This window comes from Equus przewalskii, chromosome 6 (assembly GCF_037783145.1).
Source record: "Equus przewalskii isolate Varuska chromosome 6, EquPr2, whole genome shotgun sequence".
Lineage (NCBI taxonomy): Eukaryota > Metazoa > Chordata > Mammalia > Perissodactyla > Equidae > Equus > Equus przewalskii.
This window is the reverse complement of record NC_091836.1, coordinates 75,657,950-75,684,268: the sequence shown is the minus strand read 5'-3', so window position 1 is coordinate 75,684,268 and position 26,319 is coordinate 75,657,950. Positions and strand designations below refer to the sequence as shown.

General features: G+C 50.9%; 1 protein-coding gene across 2 annotated transcripts; it reads left to right on the top strand.

Annotated features, from left to right (window-relative positions):
- The first annotated feature begins 1,673 nt into the window (after positions 1-1,673).
- TRIM3 (tripartite motif containing 3) lies at positions 1,674-24,454 on the top strand. 2 transcript variants are annotated; one of them, XM_008524129.2, is made up of 12 exons: positions 1,674-1,853; positions 9,634-9,799; positions 15,626-15,857; positions 16,083-16,234; positions 16,461-16,641; positions 16,916-17,648; positions 17,765-17,868; positions 21,700-21,867; positions 22,048-22,216; positions 22,489-22,559; positions 23,610-23,750; positions 23,875-24,454. In XM_008524129.2, the coding sequence occupies exons 2-12, from the start codon at positions 9,669-9,671 to the stop codon at positions 24,025-24,027; spliced, it is 2,235 nt and encodes a 744-aa protein (XP_008522351.2). In that variant the 5' UTR covers positions 1,674-1,853; positions 9,634-9,668; the 3' UTR covers positions 24,028-24,454. The 2 variants fall into 2 exon arrangements, with proteins under 2 accessions (XP_008522351.2, XP_070482219.1); XM_070626118.1 differs by having other exon boundaries at positions 1,733-1,853; positions 15,626-15,852.
- Positions 24,455-26,319: the final 1,865 nt, after the last annotated feature.

Sequence of the window (26,319 nt, the reverse complement as noted above, 5' to 3'; positions counted from 1 at the left end):
GAAAAATAAACGGGGTTGGCTAGAGGATGACTACAGAGGTGAGGTAGTAAGAGATCACACTGCACCTTTTCCAGCTGCTTAAGGACTTTTGTCCTTTGGAGAAAGGGAACTGTGAAGCCTTTTTAGCAGAAGTTTGACGGTATGGGAGAAGTCAAGGGTTGAGGAAAGTAGCCCTTGTGAGGCTTAAAATAGTGTCATACAGAGCCCTGTCCTCTCATGTCGGGTAGTCTAGTAGCCCTGGACCACAAGTCCAAAGCACGCATGTATCCTGTCTAAGGCTCATTCATAAGCACTGGAGAATCTGTGCTGGAACTCAGGTAGATGAGGGTTTGAGGCATTTCCCACTTCCCCTGTGTTGAACCCAAATCTGAACCTTGTGTGAGGCAAGAAAGCTTCCCAACAGCATTCTGATTTAGTCAGGACCCAGGTACCATCGCTATCACCTCATGGCCATAGAGGGCTCTAGAATATCAACATTCTCCCCTACCTCTGAGGAGGGCTGGAGGAAGGGGACAACCCAGTCAGCAGATTCTCAGAGCACAGATGCACACGGCCTGATGCTGCTCTTTGTCACAGATAACTGCGGCTCCCAGGCAGGCTTCCTAGGCTTTGGACATCCTGCAGTCATCTGCCTGGAACTTGATTATTAGATGGGGTGGCCCACATACAAGCCCCCAGTTTATGGGCTACAGAATTTTCAACATGAAACATGCTGAATCTCCGAGTGACTGGAGGCAGGACATAAAAGCAGAGCTCTAACCCTTGTTACACCACATTCTAGCTGTATGCTCAGGGTTAACGTCTAGGGAACCAAAGGCCCTCAGTTTCTTTCGTTGTAAAATACAGCTAATGAAAGAAGCTACCTATTAAGGTTATGAGTGTTAAAGGAGATAATATATGTAAAGTGATTCGTTATGTGTCTGGCACATAATAAGCATTCAGTTCCTGTTAACTGTTATTACAATTTTTATTATTTTCCACCGGGGCTGCCTTTCCACAATGCGATGATTCTGAGAATTGCTCTGGTCTTTGGAGCGTGGAAGGGAGTCGCTGGATGGTCTGACCCATAATTTCCTCGCAAGGGGGCTCCTGAGGGAGAGCCAGGCACCTAGAGCCAAACCAAATCCCCCACGTTTCTACCCCGCCAGCCCCTCTCAGAGCTCTGGAAACTGCCCTTCCACCTTGGGGCCCTTCCGCTGCCCAGAGATCGGTGCCCAAGTACAGACGATCCCTGTCTCTTCCTGCTCAGCAGAGACCTCACTAGCATATTCCGTAGGAGCCCCCCCAAGAAGGCTGGGAAGGGCATCTCCGGGAGGCAGACCAAACCGGCTCCCAGAGTCCGAAATCCCTGCTGCCAGCTGCCTTTTCTTGACGGAGCCTCATCTTAGTCCCTGAGGTCTACTACGCCGCCCTTCCCTGGAGCCGTCGGGAGCCAGAGGCGGCTGGCGGGGATTGGGGACCTAGGATCCGGGATCCGGCTCACCGGTTCCCCAGCCCGACCGCGGAGGCAGCTCCCGCAGGAGCCTCAGGGGGTTGGGGTAGCGGGGCGGGTGGGGCAGCGGCGGGCGGGGCGCGGCGGGCGGGGCCTCCGCGGCGGTGGGCGGGGCGTGGGTGGGTCTTCAGTACTGAGCCGCCCCCTCCCCCGGCCGGTCCGCAGCCCCGCCCCGGCCCCTCCCTCCGGCCTGTGCGGCGGGTCCGGCGGCGGCGCCGGCGCGGGGACAGGCGGAGGCGCGGGACGTGGGGCGGCGCCGCGGGCAGGGCCGGGCGGACGGGCGCTAGCAGCGGGGGCAGCGCCGCGGGCCCCTCCGAGCGGCCGCAGTCCGGGCCTTGGCCCTCCCATCCTGCTCGCCGAGGTGAGTGCAGCGGGCGACCCCCAGGGGTGCGTTTGTATCCCTGTCTGCCTGGTCCGGGTCTGGGTCTGAGCAGCAGTATGTCTGTCCGAGTGTCTGTAGGTGGGGGCACAGATGCTTTTCAAAAGCTGTGCCTGTCTCCGTCCACGTGAGGCGTGTCCCTCTCCGTGAGAGCAGCGGGGGGATTCTTCGGGCTGTGGCTGTTCACGTGAGGTCCATGTTTGAGGGGGGAGGCGCGGGTGGATGGGTGATGGTTCCTTGGAGGAACGCAGGGTTTGGGAGCTTGTGTATGTTGGCGGAGGGTGTCGAACGCTGCGGCCGAGGGTAGTGGTTGGGGGTCGGGTGGGGTTGCTGAGTGGGACTCTGGAATCTTGTGGCCCAGCTTGTCCGAAGGGTTTCTTTCTCCCTGGTGCAGACACTTCCACCCCTTGCTCCCCCTCTCCATCCTCCTCAGGCACCAAAAGGCCCACTAGCCAGGATGGAGGACACTCTTTCCTCCTCTACCACTGCTCCCTAGACAGGAAGCCTCATCCAGAGGCTGTTTCTTGTAGGAAAGGACCCCTCTGGTTCCCCTGTAGCCAGAGCCCCGCCTGGACGACCCCAGGCCCCTCCCTGATTCTGACCTCCTCCCTTTTGGACTTGGCTTCAGATCCTGGGCTGCAAACCTGCAGGGACAGATGGTTGCAGGTTGGAGGGGCAGGCTGCACCCCAGGGAGGTCAATCTGACTGAAGGCAGGCCCTGGGCTTGTTCCTGGTGTGGGGGTCTCTGATGTGGGCAGCATAAACCCAGGACTGGCCCTAGTAGGAAGATGAGATCTGGGAGGTTGGAGCAGGTGCAGAGGTCTTTTTCACAAGTCTCTCCCTGCTTGTTTGTCCAGCTCACCAATGCCCGTTCATCCCATAAGCAGGGCTCTGATTTGCTGCAGAATTGGAATCAGAGCTGCAGGCCTGACAGGTGCCCTGCCTCTCTTGGCTTGCATGCCTCCAGTGACAGAGCACTTACTACCTTATCTGTGGGAAAGCTTCTTTCTGTTAAGTGGAGGTCTTTTTCCTTGGAACTTTATTCACTTGTCTTGTTATTGCCTTTGCTTTTGCCTCTCTTTCTGATGTGAGGAACTGCAGTGATTTAAACATGGCTCTCCTGTCACCAGCGTATACTGAGCACCCTCTGTGTGCCAGGTGCTGCCTCAGCCACTTAGGGGACAATGGCATTCCTGCTGGGAGAAGAGCTTGAGCAAAGGCCCATAGTTGGGATAGTACAGGCTGTGTTCAGAAAAACAGAGCAAAAACATATGGCTAGAGTAGACGGTGCCCAGAGGGAGTGTCACGGGTGCCCTAAATCAGCAAACATTTATTTTGGAAGGGAGGTGGGGGCAACTGCAGCCACCCCCTAACATGCCTAGCCTTACCATGGAAACCAGCAATCAAATCCTCAAGGTGGTACAAGATGGGATTTAATCATGGGCACATATTATAATCATAGGGACCCTTTGGCTGGAAAGAGAACTTTGGGAATCCCAGATTTGGGGGACAAAAAAACCTCTCCCCCTCCCAATTTACAAGTAAGGGGATGGAGTAGGAGCTTGCCCAGAGTCTTACCTTGCATTAGTGAAATTAGTGACAGAGTCAGGACTAGCTCCTAGATCTCCTGACCTGTTAACCTAGACACACTTTAGAGGCACAATCAAGGATATCGTCATAGCTTGTATGTGAAAGGTGAAAGAAGAGGAGGAATTAAGAAGTCTCCCAGGGTTCTGGCTGGTATGGCTGGGTGGATGGTGGTGCCTTTTATTGAGATGAGAAGTGCAGCAGGAAGAGTAGGTTAGGGGAAAGTGAATTCAGTTTTAGACTAGTCTCTATGCATCATCCATGTAGAGATGTCCAAGATACAGTTGGATATATAGGTCTGGGGTTCAAGAAAGTTTTCTGCACGGGAGATAAGGCTTTTGGAAGTCGTTAGCAAGTGGTTGGTAACTGAAACCAGGGGAGATGATGAGATTTCCCAGGCAGAGTATAAGATTGAAAGAAGAGGTCCTAGAACAAAGCCCTGTGGAACTAGACATTTAAGGAATGGGCAGCCAGAGAGGCAAGTGGAGAACTTGTATCAAGTGGACGTGAAAGCATTGAGTACAGTCTCTGCCCTTTTGAGTCTTGCTTTCTTGCCCAACTGTTCCGTGTTTCTTGATTTTTCATGTTTCTGTTCCTTTGCTCCCTGTTTTCCGAATGTACCTATCAAACTCCTATTTGTCCCTCAAGAGCCAGCTCATATATCCCTTCCTCTGGAAACCTTCTTTATTCTCCTCCTCCACCACCTTCAGAGTTAGATGTTTCCTCCTCTTTGCTGCCATAGCAGTTTGAAAATGTCAATATCATGACACTTATCACATTGTAGTTCCCTATTTCCATGTCTGTTTCCCACACTTGTGTGAGAACTTGTGAAGGACAGGGAGTGTGTCTATTTCAGCTTTATATCTCCAGTTCCCAGTTTCAGGTCCTGGTCCAGAGTGTGCCCAGGGAAGTTTGATTGTTTGATAGGATCAGCTGATTAACTGGTTCATTCACCTTCTCAGTCTGGCAGTGGTGGGGGAGATGGTACTGTGAATTTCATCACTTTCCTTCCCTGCCAACTGTATTGAAAGGATTCCTTGAGTTTGAGGACTTTACATCCTCCAAGGCTTCATCTGTTCCAGAGAAACCCCAAAGATTGTAACCTGCAGTCATTTGTCATTTTGCTGAGGCCTCAAATGATTGAATAGACTTAGAGGCTAGTGAACAGGAGTGAGTCATTTTAGGAAGCAAGTGAGCCTAGCTGACCTCTTGCATCCACTTTTTAACAATGCCTTGGTCACCTACCTCTACTCACAGCTGTGTAAATCCTGTATACTGGGACTCTCATGAGGTTGTAGGAGGAAGTCATGGGGGAAATTAGATGCTCTTTGAGAATTTGGAGAAACTGAAAAGCCTGGAAACACATCCTTTGCAGATGTTAAGGATCTAGTGGAGTCAGCGCTGCCTGTCTTCATTTGCTCACAATCAGCTTCCTCCTCAGCCCCCTGGATCTGGCTTCCTCTCCTCTAACCCCTGGAAACCACACTCGCTGAAGTTAATGACAGCGTCTCAAAAGAAGCTTTAGATCATGGGGCCTCCCTGCAGCATTTCACAATGAGGATTGGTCCCATTCCACGAAACTCTCTTATCCTTTGGCTTTCATGATCTCTCTCTTTCCTGCTTCCCTTGCCTCTCTGGTCACACATTTTCAATTTATTTGCAGGCTTTGCTTCCTGGGCCTGTCTCTTAAATATTGAGGTTCCTTCTGGCACAGTCAGGGGCTCTCCTTTCTCACCTTATCCCCTCTCTGGGTGATGTCATCCACTTCCATGGCTTCAGGCACCGTGTCCACATCAAAGACTCCCAAATCCATATCTCCAGGCCAGACCTCTTTCCTAGGCTCCAGCCTATCTTTCCAACTGCCGCTTGGACCTCTCCACTCAAATGTCCCATAGGTACCTCAGATTCATCTTACTAAACACTGAACTTATCACCCTCTCATCCAAACTGCTCCTCTTCCAGAGTTTCCAAGCCAGAAAACTAAGAATCCTCTCTAAATCTTTCTTCTCTCTCTACTCTTCATATCAGACCAAGTAGTCCCCAAGTTCTGTTGATTCCTTCCTATGAAATCACGTCTCTCAACCTCCTCTTTGCCACTCCCCTACTCAAGGCCACCATCATCTTCTCTGGAATCTCATGGCAGTCTCTTAACTTTCCACTTGTGACCCCTCTAATCTGTCTTCCACACAGCAGTCAAAAATTTACTCTTGTCACTCTATCACTGTATACTTAAACCTTCTCCCCCCATCCCCAAAGGTTTCCTTTGCTCTTTGGACAAAGGTTTAATCCCCTAGCAGGGAACGGTAAAGTCTAAACTCCTTGATAAAGCCAACAAAGCATTGTGTGATCTAGTTCTTGCCTACCACTCCATCTCATTTCTTAGCCCTCCCCTGTCATGGGGTGTGATTCAGTCTCCTGATGCAGAAGGCACCATACTCTGTAACTCACTCATCCTGGAGCTCTCAGCTTGCATGGTACTTTCTGCAGGAGAACTCCCTTGACCTCCAACTTCCTATACCCACCCCCAGCCCCAGATCTAGGTTAGGTGACCTCTGTGCTCCTGGAGAAATCTGTGCTTCCCCATCATAGCCCTCACCATATGGCATTGCAGTATTCTATTTATTAGACTGTGGAATCCATGAAGGCTGAGCTGCCGCTATTTATCATTGTATCCTCAGGCCTAGCAGAGGTGTTGAGCGAATGCTCAATGAGGAAATGAGGTGCCTTTAGAACTGAGCCATGAAAGATGGGTGGGATAGGGGATGCAGCATGGCAATAGGCAGCCTGAGGAAGGAGGATGAAATCTCAGCTCTGAGTTCAAGATCCTCCAAGTGTCTGCTGTGATAAACAGTCGACTTAAACCATCGCCTGTAGGACCTCAGGGGCAGATCTCCAGGGTGCAGTGGGATGGGAGAGTTGGGAGTAGGAGCCCAGGAGAGGAAGGGAATCTTACTGATTCAGGCTGGGGTATGGCCTCAGCGGCTGCATGCCCAGCAAGTCTGGGTGGGGAACTGAAGCAGGAAGGGGAAGGGAGGGAGGAGCTGTCCGTCCTTGGACGTGGCCCAATCCCCGCCCCTGTGTGACAGGCTGGGAGAGCCCCATGGGCTTGGAGAGAGGCGGAGCCTGACATCTAGCTTGCCCAGCAAGGCCCTGGTAGACCACTCCTACTCTTCCTCCCAGCCCTCCCCTTCACCAGACAGAAGCTTAGCTTGGCTCTGGCCTCCTGTTCCTTCCGCCAACCCTCAATCTGTCCTCCTTCCTGCTGTGGTGTCCTGCTGTTAAGTCTCCAGATTCACAACCTGTCACATCTGGAACAAGGTCCTCAGAATTCTAGTACCCACATCATGAGAGGATGCCCTCACGCAGGCCCTTCCTACATGCCCACCCTCACAGAAACATAAGGCACATGTGGCCCAGCCCCTCTCCTGCCCCTCCCTGGAGAGGGTTCTGGACTGGCCCCACTGCATGGATGCATACATTCATTCATTCAGTCAGTCAGTCGTTGTCTTTAAAGAGGTCCAGGATGCATCTAGCAGGGCACAGATAGTGGTGATCTGCTCCTAGTCACAGCCTGTTTTGAAGTAGTCCAGCTATCTTTCTGCCTCTTTTCATGGCCAGATTTCTCTCCTGCATTGTCTACATCCACTGTGTTAATTTCTTCATCTCCATTCATCCTTCAGTCACTCTGTCCTGGTTTCTGCCCCTACCACTCCACCACAACCAAATCTGGCGGATACTCTTCAGTCTTCATTGTACTTCACCACTCCTTCTTTCTTGAATCTCTTTCTTCCCTTGACTTCCTTAGTCCCACACTCTCTTGGTTTTCTTCTTATTCCTTTTGGTTCGCCTTCACTCTCCACTCTCTGTCCCTAGGACGTCTCATCCGTTCTCATTGCTTTAAGTGCCATTAATGTGCCAATGCTACCAAATCAATAACCAGCCCAGACCTAGCTCTTGAGCTCCTATATTCTATTCCTTACTTGACATCTCTACCTGGACATCACCCAGGCACCTCAAACTTACCATGCCTAAAACAGGTTACCCCAAATCAGTTCCTCAGCTTTCATTGTCTCTGGGCATGGTCCACCATTTGCTCAAGTGGGAAACTTGGGTGTCATTATGAACATTCCTTTTCCCCTCTCATATCCAATCCATCATGATGTCCTTTTGATTCAACCTCATGAGTATTTCTCAAATCAATCCATGTTTTTCTCTGTAGCTCTGCTAATACCTAACACCATCTTACCTGAAGAACTGGGGTAGCCTCCTAACCAGTCTCCCTGCTTCTACTCTGGCTCCTCTTCAGTCTTCACAGCCACCTGAATAGCTTTTTAAGGTCTTTTTATTTTTGTGAATTGCATCATTTCCCTCCCAATTTAGGATAAAATCCAGATTCTTAACATCAAGGTCCCTTGTGATCTCATTTCAGCCTACCTTCCTAAACTCATCTCTTGCCTTGTATTCACTTTGCTCTGACCACATGGTCCTTTCAGTTTCTCACTGAGCTTTCTGCCTAAGAACTTCCATTCATGCTATTCCTTCAGCCTGGAGTGATTTCCCTCCCTCCCTCTCTGATGCTTCCACCCTCATCCCTACCATTTTCCTTCCATTGCTCAGAGTCCTGCCTAAAAGTTACCTTCTTGGAAAGACTTTCCCTGATCACCCAATCAAAAAAGTTTTCTTTCCCAAAGCATCCTTTTCTTCTTCATAGCACTCCCCTTCTCCAACTTGTAACTGTGTATTTATTTGTTTATTTACTTTTTAAATATCTGTCACCACCTCCCTACCGCAAGGACAGTGACCAAATCTGTTTTGTTTATCACTCTATTCCCAGCACCTGTACAAAGCAGACACTTAATAAATCTTTGTTGAATCACTGAATTAATTTAGTAAATATAGATTGATCCTTATGGCAGGCTCTGTGGTAAGTTCTAGGAATAAAAAAATATATATAATGCCAGCCCTCAAGAGCTCTGCATAAAGTGGAGGAAGCAGAGAAGTAACAAGAAAATTACAGTATAGTGTAGAAGGGCTGGGATGGAGGAAATACAAGATGTGGAGAGACACAGTGGTGGAGCCCCTAATCCAGACTTCAGGAAATCAGGGAAAGCCTTCTGGAGGAAGTGACATTTACATGGAGACCTGTAAGATGAGTAGAGTCAGCCAGGCAAAGAGGGGCTTGGAAAGGATCTCAGGCAGAGGGAACAGAATGTATGACTGTCCAGAAACAAAAGAGAACAAGGAGTTTTCCAGGAAATGAAAAGAAACCAGTGTGACTGATCCTAGAATCATGAGGCATGAAGTTGTAGAGGGAGATATGGTCCAGACAAAGATAAGCCTTGTTGGCCAATTTAAGGAGTTTGGACTTTGTCCTCTGGACAATGGAGAACCATTGAAGGAATTTAAACAGGGGGTTAGTGACAAGATGGAAACTGTGTTTTAGAAGCCTCCTTCTAGCTGCGAGGGGGATGGATGAGAAGGCACAAGTGAGGAGACAGGGATACCAGTTAGGAGGCTATCACTATATCGCAGGAGAGAATTGCTGGCAACCTGAATTGAAGGTAATAGCTCTGTGGTTGGAGAAAGGGAATAAGATATTTGGGAGGCAAGATCTACAAGACCTGGATATTGATTGGGTGTGGAAAAGAACGCAATCTGGGCAATTATGCTGAGAGGAGAGTCAGAGCATAGACAGAAGAGCTGCAGGCAGAGGAGAGACACTCCATCAGGAAGGTCTCCTGGAGGAGGATTTCGGGGATGCAGAGGGATGAAGGGTAGATGTGTCAGTGAAAAGGCCGCTGTGCTATGCACTTGACGTGCACTATGCCGATTCTCAAAAGAATAATTTGAGGTGTGGATTATTATTCCCATAATTGCCAGTCAGGAAACTGAAGCTCAAAGAGGTTATATGAATTGTCCAGGGTCACATAGCTGGTAAGAGACTGAGCTGGGTTTGAAACCCAGTCTAACCCTTAGTCTGTGCTCTTAACCAGAGCACTATGCTCAGGGGTCACTCAGTCTACCTACTTCACTATGCTCCTTCCGGATCACTGCCTGTCCTGCCCCTGGCAGGGAAGAAATGGGGCTACTTCTCTGCAGGGGACTTGAATAGTGGGGATCAGAGAGGGAGAGGGAATGCTGGCTTCCCTGGTGCTGACCATCTCTTCGTACACAGGCTGGTGTGAGTGGCAGGAGCCATCCGTGTGCACCATGGCGAAGAGGGAGGACAGCCCTGGCCCAGAGGTCCAGCCGATGGACAAGCAGTTCCTGGTGTGCAGCATCTGCCTGGATCGGTACCGGTGCCCCAAGGTTCTGCCTTGCCTGCATACCTTCTGTGAGAGGTGAGGGGGTGTGTGTCCTGGGGAGGGATGATGACCTTGCAGGGCTCCCTGAGAGGGAAATGGCATGTGTAAACCTGTAAGATGTGAGGGAAAAGTGTGCACACGTGGAGGGGAGCAGATGAACCCCAGCCTGCAGGAGATGAGCATTTGGTGTAAGAATCTGTGAGAGGACTAGAAGCTCCTAACTCTGGGCCATGGTCCCTGCCCAGGACAGGACTTCTCTGCCCCTTCCCAAACCACAAAGTAGCCTTTGACACCACCAGAGGAATCAGACAGAGTTGAGACCCTCAACCAACTCTGGCATCAGAAGTCTGTGACCAGTTGGAGGATATTTGAAGCTGGATCTGTCCTTCTCTGCCTGTCCTTATTGTCATCCGGAGGCACTGAGTGAAAGGCAACCCCTCCCAGCTTCTTGGTTTCTATCATTCATTCAACAAGTATGTCTTTATCAGGCAAGTACTGACGAGATGAGACCTGTCCCAGGAATTGAGTATACAGTGATAAGCAAAAACAGATATGATCCTTCTCTTGAAGAGCTTACAGTATAGTGAAGGAGAAAGATAGTAATCAATAACCATACAGCCAGACTACAGATAAATGTAATATTGCGCGTTTAATGAGTGCTGCAAATAAAGTGCTAAGCTATGAACACTTAGATGGGATCTGTTATAGTGTGGAGAATCAGGGAAGGCTTCCCTGAGGGGTGAGCTGGAGGCTGAATAAGAGTTAACTAAGTAAAGGGAGTGGTACAAGCATTCCAGGCAGAAGGAGGAATTAGGGAAGAGGCCATGGTTAGGTCAGAGGGCCTAGAGAACGCCCAGCCTGGCTACAGCTGAGCGAGAGGGACTGATTGAAAGTGGCGGGATGAAGCTGGAGAGGTAGGTGAAGGCCAGACAAAGGTAGAGTTTTGTGGATTTGTTAGGGGTTTTTGCCTTTACTCTGAGAGCCACATGAAGCCTTTGCAGGGTTTTATGCATGGTCACATGTGTATTTTGACAATATTCTTTCTCCGGCCCTCATCCCTCATTGCACTGTCTTGAGTAGCCTGGTCCCTGGGTCTTCTCACTATTGCCTCCACCTCAGCTTTCCCTCCGCCTCCTGCCTTCACGGAAACCTGGCTCTGCCCTAGGGACACTGCTTCCCTTTCAGCCCTGATTTTTCAGATTCCAGCTCTACTGCTGTCTCCCCTTCATCAGCTGGAAACAGTCAGCCTTCCTGCCTATTCCAAGTTCTTCCTGGAATTTCCATCAATCTGAGTGATTTCACTACCCTTATGCCTCTTGGTTCTTGACTGTTTCTCCAGGGGACGTCCTCCATGCCACTTCAGTCATACTCTCTCCCACCCGTGCCCTGGATATTGCCATCACCCAGAATAATACCACTTCTGTGGTCAAAAACTCCAGTATCCCACTACCCCACTCCCACTACACCACTCCCACTACACCAGCTTTGACTGGATGTAGACGTCCAGCCCCCTCAACTGCTCCCTCTTCTGCCAGCCACCAGCTCATCCTGGCCTTCCTTTCTTCCCTACCCATCCTGGATCCTATGGCTGACCATCTGACTGGCCAACACAATTCCCTCATACCTTTGTCCTTCTCTAAACCCACACGATGAAAGCTCAATCCTGGATCAGAGCTGTAATTGGACATCTCGGCACCTTCTCCTGTGCCCAGATCACTGAGCACTTCTGGAGAACATCAGTGCCTGAGAAATTATAATAACAGCTACCATGTATTGATTGCTTACTATTTGCCGGAGACTAGCTAAGTGATTTACATGTATTGATTTACTTAATCCTCACAACAGATACTTTATTATCCCCATTTTAGAGAGGAGGAAACTAGGGTTCAGAGTCATTAAGTGATTAAGAAATGTTTCCGAGTCTCCACAGGAAGTAAATAGTTGAGGTCTGAATCCAGGTTTGACTGCAGAGCCTCCACTCTTAACTCTAGTCACTCATTTATCACTTGGTCCCTGCTCTGAAAGAACTTATGCTCTAGTGGCAGTGACAGACAATAAGCAAGCAAATAAACAAACAGGAGAGTCATAGCTCGTGCTAAGTGTTTTACAGGAAATAAACAGGGAGTAAGGGGGCTGGTTGGGCCAGGGGCTATCCTACATAGAGTCATGAGGGAAGGCTTCCCTGAGGAGATGACATTTGACCTGAGACCTGAGGATGGGGGGACAGACCTATGCAGATTGTTCCAGGCAACAAGAAAATTTTTGCATTATTCCATGCAAAGCCCTGAAGGAAGGAGTAAACGGGGCATGTTCAGAAATTAGAAAAGAAGCCAGTGTGGCTGATTGAGGAGGAAGGTGGGATTAAGTGAGGTCTGAAAGAGTCAGGATAGTTCAAGGGGAAGCTTGGCAGTTACAGGAAAGTGTTTGGATTTTATTCTAAACACAATGGGAAACCATTGGAGAATTTTTTTTTTCAGCAGGAAAGCAATGTGACATAAATTAGATTTTTTAAAGCTCACTCTGGCTGCTGTGTGGAGAATGGACTGTAGAGGAGCAAGAGGAGAAACGGGAAACCAGTCAGGAAGCCATTGTAAGCCAGTTATGCTCAACACATAGGAAGACGATCTTGATGAGTTCAAAGGTATTTTGCAGAGGAAACATCAGATTCAGTGAGCTGGGGAGAGAGCTTCAGGGGATGGAGTGGAATAGTTGAAAGGCAGATTTCAGAGTTGATGCAGTGACGGGTGATGAGACAGGTGGTGGTGGGAGCATGGGAGTGCATAGCTGAGGTGAAATGGAAAGACCACGGGGTGAGGAGGTGAGGGAACTAAGAAATCCTGATGGTGGGCGGGTCACCCTGTGGATGTCAGAGCCACTGAGAATGATGGCAGGAGAGTGTGGGTTGGGGGTGGGGAAGGTAAAAGAGGAAGAGAGTGAGCCAGAAGAAAGACTTTAGCGAAGGGGAAAGCAACCATGATGTCAGCAGAGATGATAAGGAGGGGTGGTGTAGCCAGAAGGCATGCACTTCCAAGGAGCCAAAGAAGAATAGTTTAGAAATGTTCCAGTTGGGGGTGGGGAGAACTCAACCCCACCTTCTGGCCCTCAGGAATGTGGAGTATGAGACAAAAACCACCCTCCACTTGAGAGGACTGCAGGGGAGACTAGGTCACAAATAAGTTAATGTTGGTGAAGCACTTAGAATCAGGCCTGGCACATAGTGTTTGTTAAATAAATAAAAATTAATCAATCAGATCAAGTGCTGTAGAGAACATTAAGAGAAGAGATTGAGGATAGGGGAAAGTTTGCACCATGCAGATCTTCTCTCCAAACACAGCCGCCGTCAGTCTGTTTCTAGTAGCTTCCTCTCCTCTGTTCAGTGACTGGTCTCAGCCCCCACTCTTCTGCTGAATCTTCCTCCTTCACTCTCAGCAGCCGATCTTGCCTGAGGTAAGTTAGGTGTCCTCACTCTGACTTTGCCTCCTGTGCTCAAGTGCATCCACCTCTCTTTTCCCTTCCTCCTTTCAGAGGATGGGGTCCACTCCTCCTCTTCAAGCCAACCAGAGCCACTCCCATCCCCAAGACCTTGACCTATCTTCTTCTAGTCTTTTCCATCTCTCCTTTTCTACTGGCCTCAATTTATAAACATGCTCAAGGCTCCCATTACAAACAGGTAAGAACTCTGTGCCTTTGTCCTCCCTACAGCTGCCATCCAATCCCTCAACCTCCTTCTTACTCAAACTTCCACGCTCCCAAGCTTTCCTTCCCCCAGCACTCCACTCTCTCTGTTTTCCTTACAGAGAAAAGTACCTTCACATTGGCCAAATTCCATGGGCATTTTCCAGTCCTTAGGTTCCCTGACCTCTCAGTTTCTTTTGACACTGATGATACTCATTCCCTTCTTCTGGAATTGTGCTACTCACTTTTCTGCCCTGACACTGTCTCTCCTCCTACCTCTCTGCCTATTTCTTTTTGCTCTCCTCATTCACTATTTGCTGGGTGCTCTGTCCTGCTCTTATCAATGTATACCCCTTCCTGGCTGACTGTATCCTTTCCCATAGCTATAGAAGCCATCTAAATGTTGATGGCATCCCCATCTCTAACCTGCCTTCTCCCCAGCTGTCTACTGGTCATCTCTACCTGGACATCCACTGTTACAGCAAACACAACCAGGTCATGGCTGAATTTCCCTATAAACCACTTCTCTTTCTGTGTTTCTCCTCTTAGTGAATGTCACCACCATCCACTCAGTCATCTAAGCTAGGAATCTGGGAGTCAACCAAAATTCATCTCTCACTCCCCATATCTAAGCAGACAACACCTCCCACCAGCTGTACTTCTTAAATACTTCTCACATTTGTTCCACCTTAGACTACATTGCCACTGCCTAAATCTAGATCTTCCCATCCCTCATCTAGACTATTGCTAGAGTATCTTGGTTAAGCTCATGCTTTGCCTTGGATTTGGATCCAGGCTCCAGTGCTCACTAGTTTTGTTACTTTGGACCACTTGCCCTTTCTGAGTCTGTTAACATAAACATAAAATGCAAAGCACAGCACCTGGCATGTGTGCTTAATAAATGGTAACTAGATAATGATGATGGTGATGCCACCACTGCCATCTTCCGACATACCTGCCTGGCTCCAGAATGTATCTTGTCTGTGCCGGTCTCTGCAAACCTAGCCCTTGTCTGCTCTGTTGTCATGTCCAAATCACCCTCCACACAGAGACAATGAAGAGGAGCGTGATAAAATGTAAACCTGGCTGTGGCATGCTCCTGCAGCTCCCTATTGCTATTGGGATAACTTCTAAGCTCCTTGATGTGGCCCACAAGGCCCACCATGAGCTTGGCCTCTGCCCCTCTCTCTGGACTTCTCTTCCCATTCCTTGCCTTAGACTTGGTCTCCAGCCACTTCAAGCTGTTTATAATTCCCTACCCACACTATGCTGTTTCTGGCTGCCTTCTGTATCTGGAATACTCTTCCTTCTCTCCCTGCACCTTTCTTTGGTCAGGCTAACAATTATTCATCCATGAGGATTCAGCTTACATCACCTCCTCTGAAGTCTTTCTTGGCCACCCTCTCCACCTGCCCTGGGCCAGATGACCCTTCTGTGTATTTCCTTATCGCTGCATCTACCGTATTCCTTATATTGATGATGAATAATACTAATAGCCTACAATATATAGTGCTTCCTGTGAGTCAGGCAGGTAAGCACTTTACATTTAATCATCCAGCACCCTGTGAAGTCTGTACTGTTTCCATCTTACAAAGGAAGGATCCGTAGCTCATAAAAGTTAAGCGACTTGTCAGGGGTCACACAGTATAATAGATCTCTGACCTGGGAATTGAACCTAAACAGCCTAGCTCCATGCCCTTCATCATTACACTGTTGACTTCTATAAACTCTCTATTTCTGTGACTTCTGTTCTCTGTAGACTGGAAGTATTTTAGTGGTAGGCACTGTGCTTTAATCTTTATATCCCCAGGGGTTGGCACAAATTCGGCAAGAGTAGGCAGTCAGTAAATATTTAATGAGTTAATGAAGGGGGGGCTAGTGGCACATTTTCTATGAAAAGGGTTTGTAGACACCTGTGAAAACTGAACTGTGTTTGTGCACGCTGTGAGGAATGCAGATATGTCTGCTCTTCTGAGAGATCAGGGATGTTTCTACTCAGCTGTGAGAGGTGAGGCCTTTTACACCTGCTGGCAGGATGAGATTTGTGTGCCAACCAGAGACGTTTCAAACTGAAATATAACACACACCTGTAAGGACAGGGGTCTGCACCCCTGGGAGGTGTAAGTAGGGGTGCAATGATGCCATCCCACCCCCTCCTTCCTTTGACTCCTCCTTCTCCCTGGCCAGATGCCTCCAGAACTACATCCCTGCCCAGAGCCTGACGCTATCCTGTCCGGTGTGTCGGCAGACGTCCATCCTCCCTGAGCAGGGCGTCTCAGCACTGCAGAACAACTTCTTCATCAGCAGCCTCATGGAGGCCATGCAGCAGGCACCTGATGGGGCCCGCGACCCCGAGGACCCCCACCCCCTCAGCGCAGTGGCTGGCCGCCCCCTCTCCTGCCCTAACCATGAAGGCAAGGTGGGCCCAAGCAGGCCCAGTGAGGCCAGGACTTGGGGTGGAGGGGGAAGCGGGGTTGGGGGAGGGGGCCAAGTAGCTGTGGGTAAGAGGGTATTTCTCTGGATAAGTGGTCCAGGTAGGGAGTGCACCTGGAAGGAAAGGGGCAAGGAGGGCAGATGGGGGGGAGGGGAGTGGGCAAAAGTTTGGTGTCTAGTCGTTGCCTGACTGGAGTCCTTATGCTGCCAGACGATGGAGTTTTACTGTGAGGCCTGTGAGACGGCCATGTGCGGTGAGTGCCGTGCAGGGGAGCATCGGGAGCACGGCACTGTACTGCTGCGCGATGTGGTGGAGCAGCACAAGGCGGCCTTGCAGCGCCAGCTCGAGGCAGTGCGCGGCCGGTAGGCACCTGGTGGGAACCTTGGGCTGGTGGGGCCATCAGGGATGGTGTCTCAAGAGGGGCAGAGGAGCAATCCTGGGGAGGGTAGAGATAAAATTCTTCGGGAGGGCAGAGAGTACGCAAGGAGGAGATGTCCTGGAGGGCAGCAGGAGGGTCTCCAGGGAGAAGGAATGTTTTGGTGAGGGTACCCTCAAACAAGCCCAGTATGAGATGTTTCCCCTCCCCAGACTGCCACAGTTGTCTGCAGCTATCGCCTTAGTGGGGGGCATCAGCCAACAGCTGCAGGAGCGCAAGGCAGAGGCCCTGGCCCAGATCAGCGCAGCCTTCGAGGACCTGGAGCAAGCACTGCAGCAGCGCAAGCAGGCTCTAGTCAGCGACCTGGAGGCCATTTGTGGGGCAAAGCAGAAGGTGCGTCGGCTCACCCTTCCCACCACTGGGTCCATCATGACATGGCCTTATTGCCTCCATGCTTCCTCTGCTTTCCACACCTCCACACCCCTTTCCCTAGTTTATGCTTTCTGCCTCCTAACATGGCCCCATAGGTGCTGCGGGCATCTGTGTCCCTTGTCCACGTTCACTCTCTTGTATTTCTTTCATGCCATAGTACTACAGGTTCATCAGGAATCAGAAACCCCCCTCAGCGCCAGTTTGCTCACCCAACCCTCCCCTATACTCTCCTTAGGTGTTGCAGACCCAGCTAGACACACTGCGTCAGGGTCAGGAACACATCGGCAGTAGCTGCAGCTTCGCGGAACAGGCCTTGCGCCTGGGCTCGGCCCCGGAGGTGTTGCTCGTGCGCAAGCACATGCGAGAGCGTCTGGCGGCGTTGGCAGCGCAGGCCTTCCCGGAGCGGCCACACGAGAACGCGCAGCTAGAACTGGTCCTCGAGGTCGATGGGCTACGGCGATCGGTGCTCAATTTGGGCGCGCTGCTCACTACAAGCGCCACTGCACACGAGACGGTGGCCACAGGCGAGGGCTTGCGCCAAGCGCTTGTGGGCCAGCAGGCCTCCCTCACCGTCACTACCAAAGACAAGGATGGGCGGCTTGTGCGCACAGGCAGCGCCGAGCTGCGCGCCGAGATCACAGGCCCCGATGGCACGCGCCTGCCTGTGCCAGTGGTGGACCACAAGAATGGCACGTACGAGCTGGTTTACACGGCGCGCACCGAGGGCGAGCTGCTCCTCTCAGTGCTGCTCTACGGACAGCCAGTGCGTGGCAGCCCCTTCCGCGTGCGCGCCTTGCGTCCAGGGGACCTGCCGCCTTCCCCAGACGATGTCAAGCGCCGCGTCAAGTCCCCTGGCGGCCCAGGCAGCCACGTGCGCCAGAAGGCGGTGCGTAGGCCCAGCTCCATGTACAGCACGGGCGGCAAACGGAAGGACAACCCCATTGAGGACGAGCTGGTCTTCCGCGTTGGTACAGATGGTCGGGGCAGAGTCAGACGGGGGCGGGCTGAGGCACTGGGCAGGGCGGGAGGCTCAAAAAGACCTCCTTGTGAATTCTTTTGTTTCCCTCCCTTGCCTTCCCCACAGGCAGTCGTGGCCGGGAGAAGGGCGAATTCACCAATTTACAGGGTGTGTCCGCAGCTAGCAGCGGCCGCATAGTGGTAGCAGACAGCAACAACCAATGTATCCAGGTAGGCCCCTTTCCCACTCTCCCCACAACGCCAAAATGAGGGTTTTCAAGCTGTAGCCCAGTGAAAACAACAGAGTGTACAAGTCACCTGAAAGATGAAACTCTACAGGTAGTATCATTCCTAAAAGAACAATGAGTCATAGCACCAACCCTCACCCACCCACTTGCCACCCACCCAGACTGATCACAACAAGAACCAGTACCTTCCAGTTAGGCACCAGGTTCTACTGTACTTGCAGCCTCTACCTCCCAGGCCCACGGCCTAGGCCAGACAAGCTCCTGGACCCCAAAGGTGTGGCTCATTCTTCCCCTCTGCCTCCACTTGAGCCTCTACTCAGCTGGCTTGCTTTCTGCTCTTTTCTCTGTGTGGTCAGGATGCAGGCTCTGTGCTCCTCTGCTGTCTTCCAACATACTCATCTGGCTCCAGAACATATCTTTTGTGCACTGGTCTCTGCAAACATCTGGTTGGCTAGACAGTCAAATGGGGGTGACTTGTGAGAAGGGATGCCTTCCAGTGGCCACTGTAGTGCAGCCTCACAGGTGTTTCTGCCCCCGCCCCTCCCAGTTCTCACGCACCTGATTAAAGCATTGGCCACGTGAATAGACATGGCCTCTGATGCACTTTGAGCTCCTTAAAGCCAGGAAACATAGTTTTCTCTTTATGTTCCTTGTAGTGAGCCCAGAGCCTTGTGGCAGGCTCCTGTGTGTTGACATGGCATAGCAGTTAAAAGCTTAGGCTCTGAAACCAGACACCTGGGCTTGAATCCCAGCTCTGTCACTTACTGACAAGTCACGTGACCTCTCTGAGCTTTGGTTAACTCATGTATAAAATTAGGAAAAGAATACCTCACAGGGTTGCTGGGAGCATTAAATGACACAATGTACTGTGCCTGACACCTAGTGAACCTTCTAATGTTAGCTATTGTTCAAAATATCATTGTCCAAGTGGAGGCTGTAAACAAAAGCCAGGAGGTAGGGCAGTGCTGGAGGGGGTTGTTCAGGGAACTGGGAGGATCCCAGCAGGGCTGGAAGTAGATTGCTGTTAGGAGCCCAGTAGCTGAGGTCACATTGTAAGTGGTTTTGGAGAGGATGCTGTGGAATTTTTATTTTATCCTGTACAGGATTGTTTCTCACTGCCATGCACTTCAGGTCTTGGAAACATTTTATCAGGTAGCAAAACTTTTCCTTGAAGATCCTAACTTCACGACACGTATAAATTTAAACTTTTTCCTGACCCTGCCTGAGTCCCCCTGTCACAGATCCAGCTCTGCCAAAGGTCTGTCACCTCAGTGTCAGCTCCTCCTCCCTGGCCTCTGCTTTTCACCTAGCAGGCTAAAGGTGCCAGGAGCTCTTCCATGACCATGTTCCCAGTCCTGTCCAGCCCACCTGTATTTTCACCTATTCCTAAGAGCAGAGGAATGGAGAGGTCAGCACAGGGAGGCATTTGGGCTGAGCCTGGATAGTGAGGAGGGGATGTGGGTTGGGTAGGGGTGGTGTGGAGGCCCTACCCAGTCATGCCCTCCACCCTCCCACTCCTTTCTGGCACAAAAGTTGGGGTTTGGGAAACCTTCCCTGGTGTGCACACACACCCTTGTTAACATGCACAGAAAGATGCGTGCCACTTTGTCTCCCCAGTGAGGGGCTGTGCTCATCCATGTTTTTAGTGTGGGGAATAGAGAGGGAGGACCTGGTGTAGCCCCCTCTCCCTTCCAAACACCTGCTGTCCCCACAGCAGCTCTCTTCCTTGCTCCTGCTCTCACCTGCACTCCAACTTCCTAGCTCCTGGGAGCCTGGCTCTCAAATCCCAAAGCTGAGTTTCTGCTTCTCTTACTCTGGGTTCCTCAGGCATGGTATGGGCCAGGCTCCCCAATGGACTCTGACCGCCCCCCTGAGTTCATGAGGATTGGGCTCCTTGTGGACTCTTCTTCCTTTGGACTCATCTATGGTGGCGGCTGAGGCAATCACCTCATTGTGCTGAATCAGCTTCAGCTGACAGAAGAGCAAAAGCATTTTGTGACTTTTGAATGAAGAATTTGATTTGTATGTATTACACCCTCGTGTCATTGTCTTAGTCCAGAAATTTTATCAGCTCTTCTGTGGAAACTTCCTTATTTCCTCCAGGCAGAATATTAGTCACATTCTCCTCTGAGCTCCCTCAGCCTTTTGCTATGGCACTTTTCATAGTTTACTGGAATCACTGGTTTGTTTTATTTTGTTTTAGTCTCTCTCCCCTAACTAGACGCAGATCCTGAAGTTACTTAGTGCTGCCATGGTATAGAAGAGAGATGATAAAGACCAAACTAGGGCACCAGCAGATTCTAGAGATGATAAGGAAGCAAATATGGCAGGTTTTGATGAGCCGAGAGATGTCAAGGGAGAGGGAGAGAGCAAGCATTGCAGCACTTGGTGCATGGGGTAGGTGGTCCACTTGGGACCAGGCCTGGGTATAAGTCGATGAATTCACTTTTGCACATGTTGAGTCTGAGATAGCTGTGTGACATCCAAGTGGAGATGTCCAGTTCTGGTCTGAGGAAGTCATTTGTTTGTCGAGTATCTGCTGTGTGCCAGATGTGATACCAGTGCTGCAAATACAGCAGCAAATGAAACAGACAGTCCATGCCCCACCTGGGGCTTACATCCTTAGAAGGGGACAAAAATAGTTAGCAGTTATATAGTTAACAGAAATGACAGTTGTCATGAAGAGAGCTATAACACGTATATCACAGAGCTCTAACTTTATGTGTGTGTTGGTTCATGGGATGGAGTTGATCATTAAAGACTTCTCTGAGGAAGTGACCTGGAAATTCTGGAGATGGAAAGATGAGTAGGAGGTGGCCAGCTGTACAGGGTGGGAAAGGATAGGATGGGAAGAGCAAGATCCCCCAAAGCCTCAGTGTTGAGCCAGGAACTGAGCTGCTCAGACAGAGGAGGCAGACGTGTCACCTCACTGCTGATCTGATAGTACCTTTTAGTCCTTCTCACATCAATTCTTCAGCCCATGGTGTCTCCCGGCTCATGCTGGCCAGTGCTGTCCTACCCCAAGGGACCAGGGCAGAACCCGAGCTCTGTGCTCATCTTCCAGGTGAGGGCATGATGGAAGGTCCACATCAGGAGGGAGTGATATCCATTGCTGGGACCAGTTCAAATGGCTCTGCAGGCCTAAGAGATGGGGATGGGGCAAGGGGCCCAATCTCTTAAAGAGGGTGCAGGTCTGGATGGAAGAGCAAGGGCCAGAACTTGAGATCTCCAAGCTGCTCCTGGCTCTGATCTACCTATGAAAAGCAGATTGCATGAGACCTATGCAGTGAGTGATGTTTTGGCTGTGAAGGAGAAGCAAGAAGGCTTAGCTATAGAGGGAAGGACTATTAAAGAAGGTGCTTTTAGGAGGAAGACCTGAGCATGTTGAGTTGCTAAGGTAGAGGAGGTGGGAGAGAGCAAAAGGTTGAAATGTTTACTCTGTTTAGGAGGAAGGTTACCTTGTCAGCCCTGTAGCCTAGATGGACTCATCCTTGTCCATTCCCCCTACCACACACACACACTCTTTCCTGTCTGCTACTAAGTCTTGAGTCTTCTTCCTATATGACTCTTGAGTCCATCTACTTCTTTCCAGAAAGTACCCTGACCACTCCCATTCACACTTCTGCTGCATGTCCTGTAAGGTCTGAGGCCATGTCTGATTCTTCTTGGTAGCCCCAGCATGGTGTCAGTAAGTGCTTGTTGAATGACTGAATGAATGGGGGGGGGGTCTCCTCCCTCAGGATCCTGCCCCCTTCCCTCTGTGCCCACAGTCTCTCCCCTCCTCCCTGCTCCCTCCCTTGCTCCTCTGCTCCAGGTTTTCTCCAATGAAGGCCAGTTCAAGTTCCGCTTTGGGGTCCGAGGGCGCTCACCTGGGCAACTGCAGCGCCCCACAGGTGTGGCAGTGGACACCAATGGAGACATTATCGTGGCAGACTATGACAACCGTTGGGTCAGCATCTTCTCCCCTGAGGGCAAGTTCAAGGTGAGAGGCCTACTGTCACTGCACCCCTGGTGGCCAGCTGAGGTGACCATCCTAGAGCCCCCTGGTGGTCAGGACCTGGACTGGCCCATCCCCAACCTAAGCTGCTGCTTTGGTGCCAGGCTGAGACTCCTCTCCCCACCAGGTAGGATAAAGTCCCTAATGGGTATCCCCTCCCTCCAGACCAAGATTGGAGCTGGCCGCCTCATGGGTCCCAAGGGAGTAGCCGTAGACCGGAATGGACATATCATTGTGGTCGACAACAAGTCTTGCTGTGTCTTCACCTTCCAGCCCAATGGCAAGCTGGTTGGCCGTTTTGGGGGCCGTGGGGCCACTGACCGCCACTTTGCAGGTATTGCAGGACAATTCAGAGGTCTATTTTGATACCCCAGTCCCAGAGAACTCCCCTAGATACCCCAGCTCTAAAGACCCCTCCTCCTGTATCTTGCCCCTGGAGGACCCCCTCCCTTCGCTATACCCTAGCACCATCATCCCAGAGACCACTTATCTCAATCCCTGAGACCCCACCCCTCTCCTAACACCCCAGTTTTATCATCCCATATAGTCTTCCCCATCCCACTCAGTATCCCAGCTTACTGCCCACATACCACTTTGTATTTTCAGGGCCCCATTTTGTGGCTGTGAACAACAAGAATGAGATCGTAGTCACGGATTTCCATAACCATTCAGTGAAGGTCAGTGTCCTCCCTCCCTCCATGACCACTGTCCCAGCATCCTTTCCTCTTTCACAAGACTCCTCTCTCCCTCACCTCCCTTCTTCCCCCTTGAGGTCATTCATTTGAACAATAAACATTTATGGCTGGCTACTTTGTCCCACGCACTATGCTAGAAGCTCCCCAGGTTTATACAGTGATGAATAAAGCAACTATGTTCCCTATCTTCTTGGTTATGGTCTAGTAGGAAAGAGGAAAATGTGGCCAGGATATTACAATATGATGTGATGGATTCTATGATAGGGAAGTTCAGGGAACTGTGTGAGGGCATAGCAGGAGCATTTGATTCAGATGAGCCTGAAAATGACATAAAGCACCAGTGGGAATTAACCATAAGGTAGAGAAGGGGGAGAGGATTTGAGGCAAAGGGGACAGGAAGAGCCAGGACCTGGAGATTGGAACCCTTATGGTGCATTCAAGAAACTACAAATAGTTCTGACTGGATTTGAAGAGAGGAGTGGTACAAGGCAAGAATAAGGCTTGTGTGCCCCCTTAAGGGACTTGCTCTCCTCCTAAGAGGAGTCACTGAAGGGTTGTAGGCAGGGGGTGATGCATTTCTGTGTGTATTAGAAAGATCCTTCTGAGAGAGTGAGACTAGACGCAGGAAGATCAATCTTTTGCAACAATCCAGATGAGAACCATTGCAGTGGCAATGTATGCATAGGGTACAGATTTGTGATAGAATCAGGAGGTTGTGTTAGTTCACTGGCTGTCAAGCAGAGGAGAAAGTGGAGTCAAGAATGATACATGACCAACTGCGTGTTGCCAGTCACGGAGAAAGAGTACTCAGAAGAACTACTTTCCCAGGGAAGGTGGGCTGTTGATTTGATATGCCCAAGGGACGTCAGCTAGAGATGTCTAGGAGGCAGTAGAATGCGTGGACCAGAAGCCTAGGAAGAAGAACTGGGCTGTAGCTGCAGAGCTGGGGGCCCTCAGCCCTGGGGCTTCACCCCATCCTCCAAGGCCCTGCCCTGTGCCCAAGGCCGGTTCCCCAGCCCTTTCCCCTGCCAGGTGTACAGTGCCGATGGAGAGTTCCTCTTCAAGTTTGGCTCCCACGGTGAAGGCAATGGACAGTTCAATGCCCCAACGGGAGTAGCTGTGGACTCCAATGGGAACATCATCGTGGCTGACTGGGGCAACAGCCGCATCCAGGTGAGTAAGGCCCAGGAATGGCCTGAGGGGGAGGTTTCTTGCTGTGCCCCATGTACACACCCCCCTAAAAATGCCTCTCCTCTGCCTGATCTCACTTCTCCCTCCATTCTCCATCATTCCCCAGGTATTCGACAGCTCTGGCTCCTTCCTGTCCTATATCAACACGTCTGCAGAGCCACTGTATGGCCCACAGGGCCTGGCACTGACCTCGGATGGCCACGTGGTAGTGGCTGATGCTGGCAACCACTGCTTTAAGGCCTATCGCTACCTCCAGTAGCTGCACAGGGGCCCTGCCTGGTTCATGGAGGGACGGACATAGGGGTGATTGGACAAGAGGGTCTGGCTGGGAGATGAGCCAGACCTGGCAGCACTGAATGTGGGCTGTGGGCGTGGGTGTGCCCAATGCCCTCCCTCTCCCCGTCTCCCAACCCCACGGTTGCACTTTATTTATTCGGTTCTTGCTTTGGTGACTGGGTGGGCCTGGACTGTGGTCCCAAGAATGTGTGCAGAGCTTCACCCTGCCCTCCACCCCCCTTACACACCTCCCCTGTCCCCTCAGTCTGCTCCCCACCCCCAAGCCTGGGGCCAGAACAACCTCTTACTCCAGGGCAGAAGTCCCTCTGGTTGTCTCCCTACCACCCCATACACACTGACAGAGACAGCAATACCCCACCCCCCATATTAAATAAATGTGTTCACCAAGATGGTTTTGTTGCTTTCTTGTGAGGTGGGGCTGTGAGGGGACGGAAGGGTGGAACTAGCCCTGACCTAAAAGGTGGGAAGTAGGCAGACGGGGGACTCAGATTCCTAAATGGGCCCTGATGTTTTGAAGCTTCCGGAGAGGAGAACAAGAAAGGGTGAACCCCTGGGACTCTGAGCCACCTGCCAAATCCCTGTCCCCAGGCCTACATCTCCTGCGGAAAAAGTAAGTCATTTGGCTATCTGCTCTAGGGCTGAGAAGAGCCTGGGAAAAATGACCCTTGCCCAGAACACAGCCAGCAGCTGCAGGGAGAACAGTTTCAGGGTGTCACAGCAATTCTTGGGGCCCAGGCCTGGATTAGGGACCTAGGGTTAGCCCAGGTGGAAGCTGGGTGTGGGCGACTCCATGGCCAATTTCAGAGCTCAGTTCTGAAGCCCAGGAGCGCTGCTTCATCCTCTTGCTCTCTGTTCCAAGATTGTTGCCCTTCCCTACAGTGAAATGGGAATCCTAGTACCCCCTCCTGAGCTTTAGTCTGCCAGGGTTTGGTTGCCAATTCCAGAGATAATTAAAACTAGAACTCAGTGATTTGGGGGGTAGGGGTTATGATTTTTCCCTTTACAAAAGGCTGAGGCTCAGAGAGATAGGGCACACTGCTGATGAAGAGCAGACCCTGGGCTTGAATCTATAGCTGTCATGCTCCTAACTGGTAAGCTGTCACACCTTACTTGTTCTTATGGCCTTTACCCCTAGCGTGGTGACTGGCAGAGAATGCACTCAGCAAGATTTGGGGAATGATGGATCTGGGAAGACTGGTTATGAGAGATCATGGGAAAGAACAAGACACTGTCCTGGCACAGCATGATTCCAGGGGCTGGGTTGGGAGGGCCTGTCCATGGATCTGTGGAAGACCTTGGGGACTTGGCAGAGATCAAGCGGGCACCACATGGACCACATGGAAGTCTTGATTGTATTCACCTCCCTGGTCCTCTTTGTCCTCACTGGTTGGGACCTGATAGGCAGGTGGAGAGACAGAGGAACTCCCTGAAGGTCCTAGGGAAAGTGTTCTTACAGGGACTGCACTTGTGGCTCTGATTATGAGTAGGATTGCCTGAGCCCACGCCCTGGCCAGCAGAGATGGTGTGCTCCATCATCGATCACTCAGTACAGTGGAGTCTTCCCTGAGAGCTCTCAGGTGATGGTCTATTCTCTGCATCCCCTTCTTGAGCAAAGTACCAGCAGTGACACTGAGGATGGAGGCTCAAAGTCCCCAGTCCTCACCTTCTCACGTGTTTACATTCTGGAACCTGAAGGTGGTAGGGGAATAAAATGGCAATAAAGATGAGGTTCCTTGGGTGGGAAGCTCTAGATGGCTTCTTTACCAGCCCCAGAACAGGCCACTGCAGCTGATTTCCATAGATACTAGATTAGATAGTCTGCCTAAACCATGCAGAAAGTGTCTCAAGGTGGGGTCACTCACTTACTCATTGACCTGATCACAGGGGGAATTTTCTCTCCAATTCAGGCCTTGGGCCCAGAAGTAGATGGAAGTGGTGCCCGGCAGTGGAGGCTATGCCTTGACTTACTTTGTGTAAGTCTTAAACAATCATTGCAGACTTGAGGGTTGCAGCAGAAGCTCTGCTGGGACAGGTCAGAAAGTTATCTTGTGGTCCTGCAAGGGCTCACACCTTCCTTATACAGGGCTGTCCAGTGATCAGGATGGCCCTATGGGCCATATGTGTCCTGCAGGTTCATTATTCATTCAACAAGTACTTCTAGGCACTTACTATTGGTCAGACAGACAGGTGAGTCCTGGGACTACAGACAGAAATGGTCCCTGCCCTTATGGAGCTTCTAGTCCAGGAGAAAGGC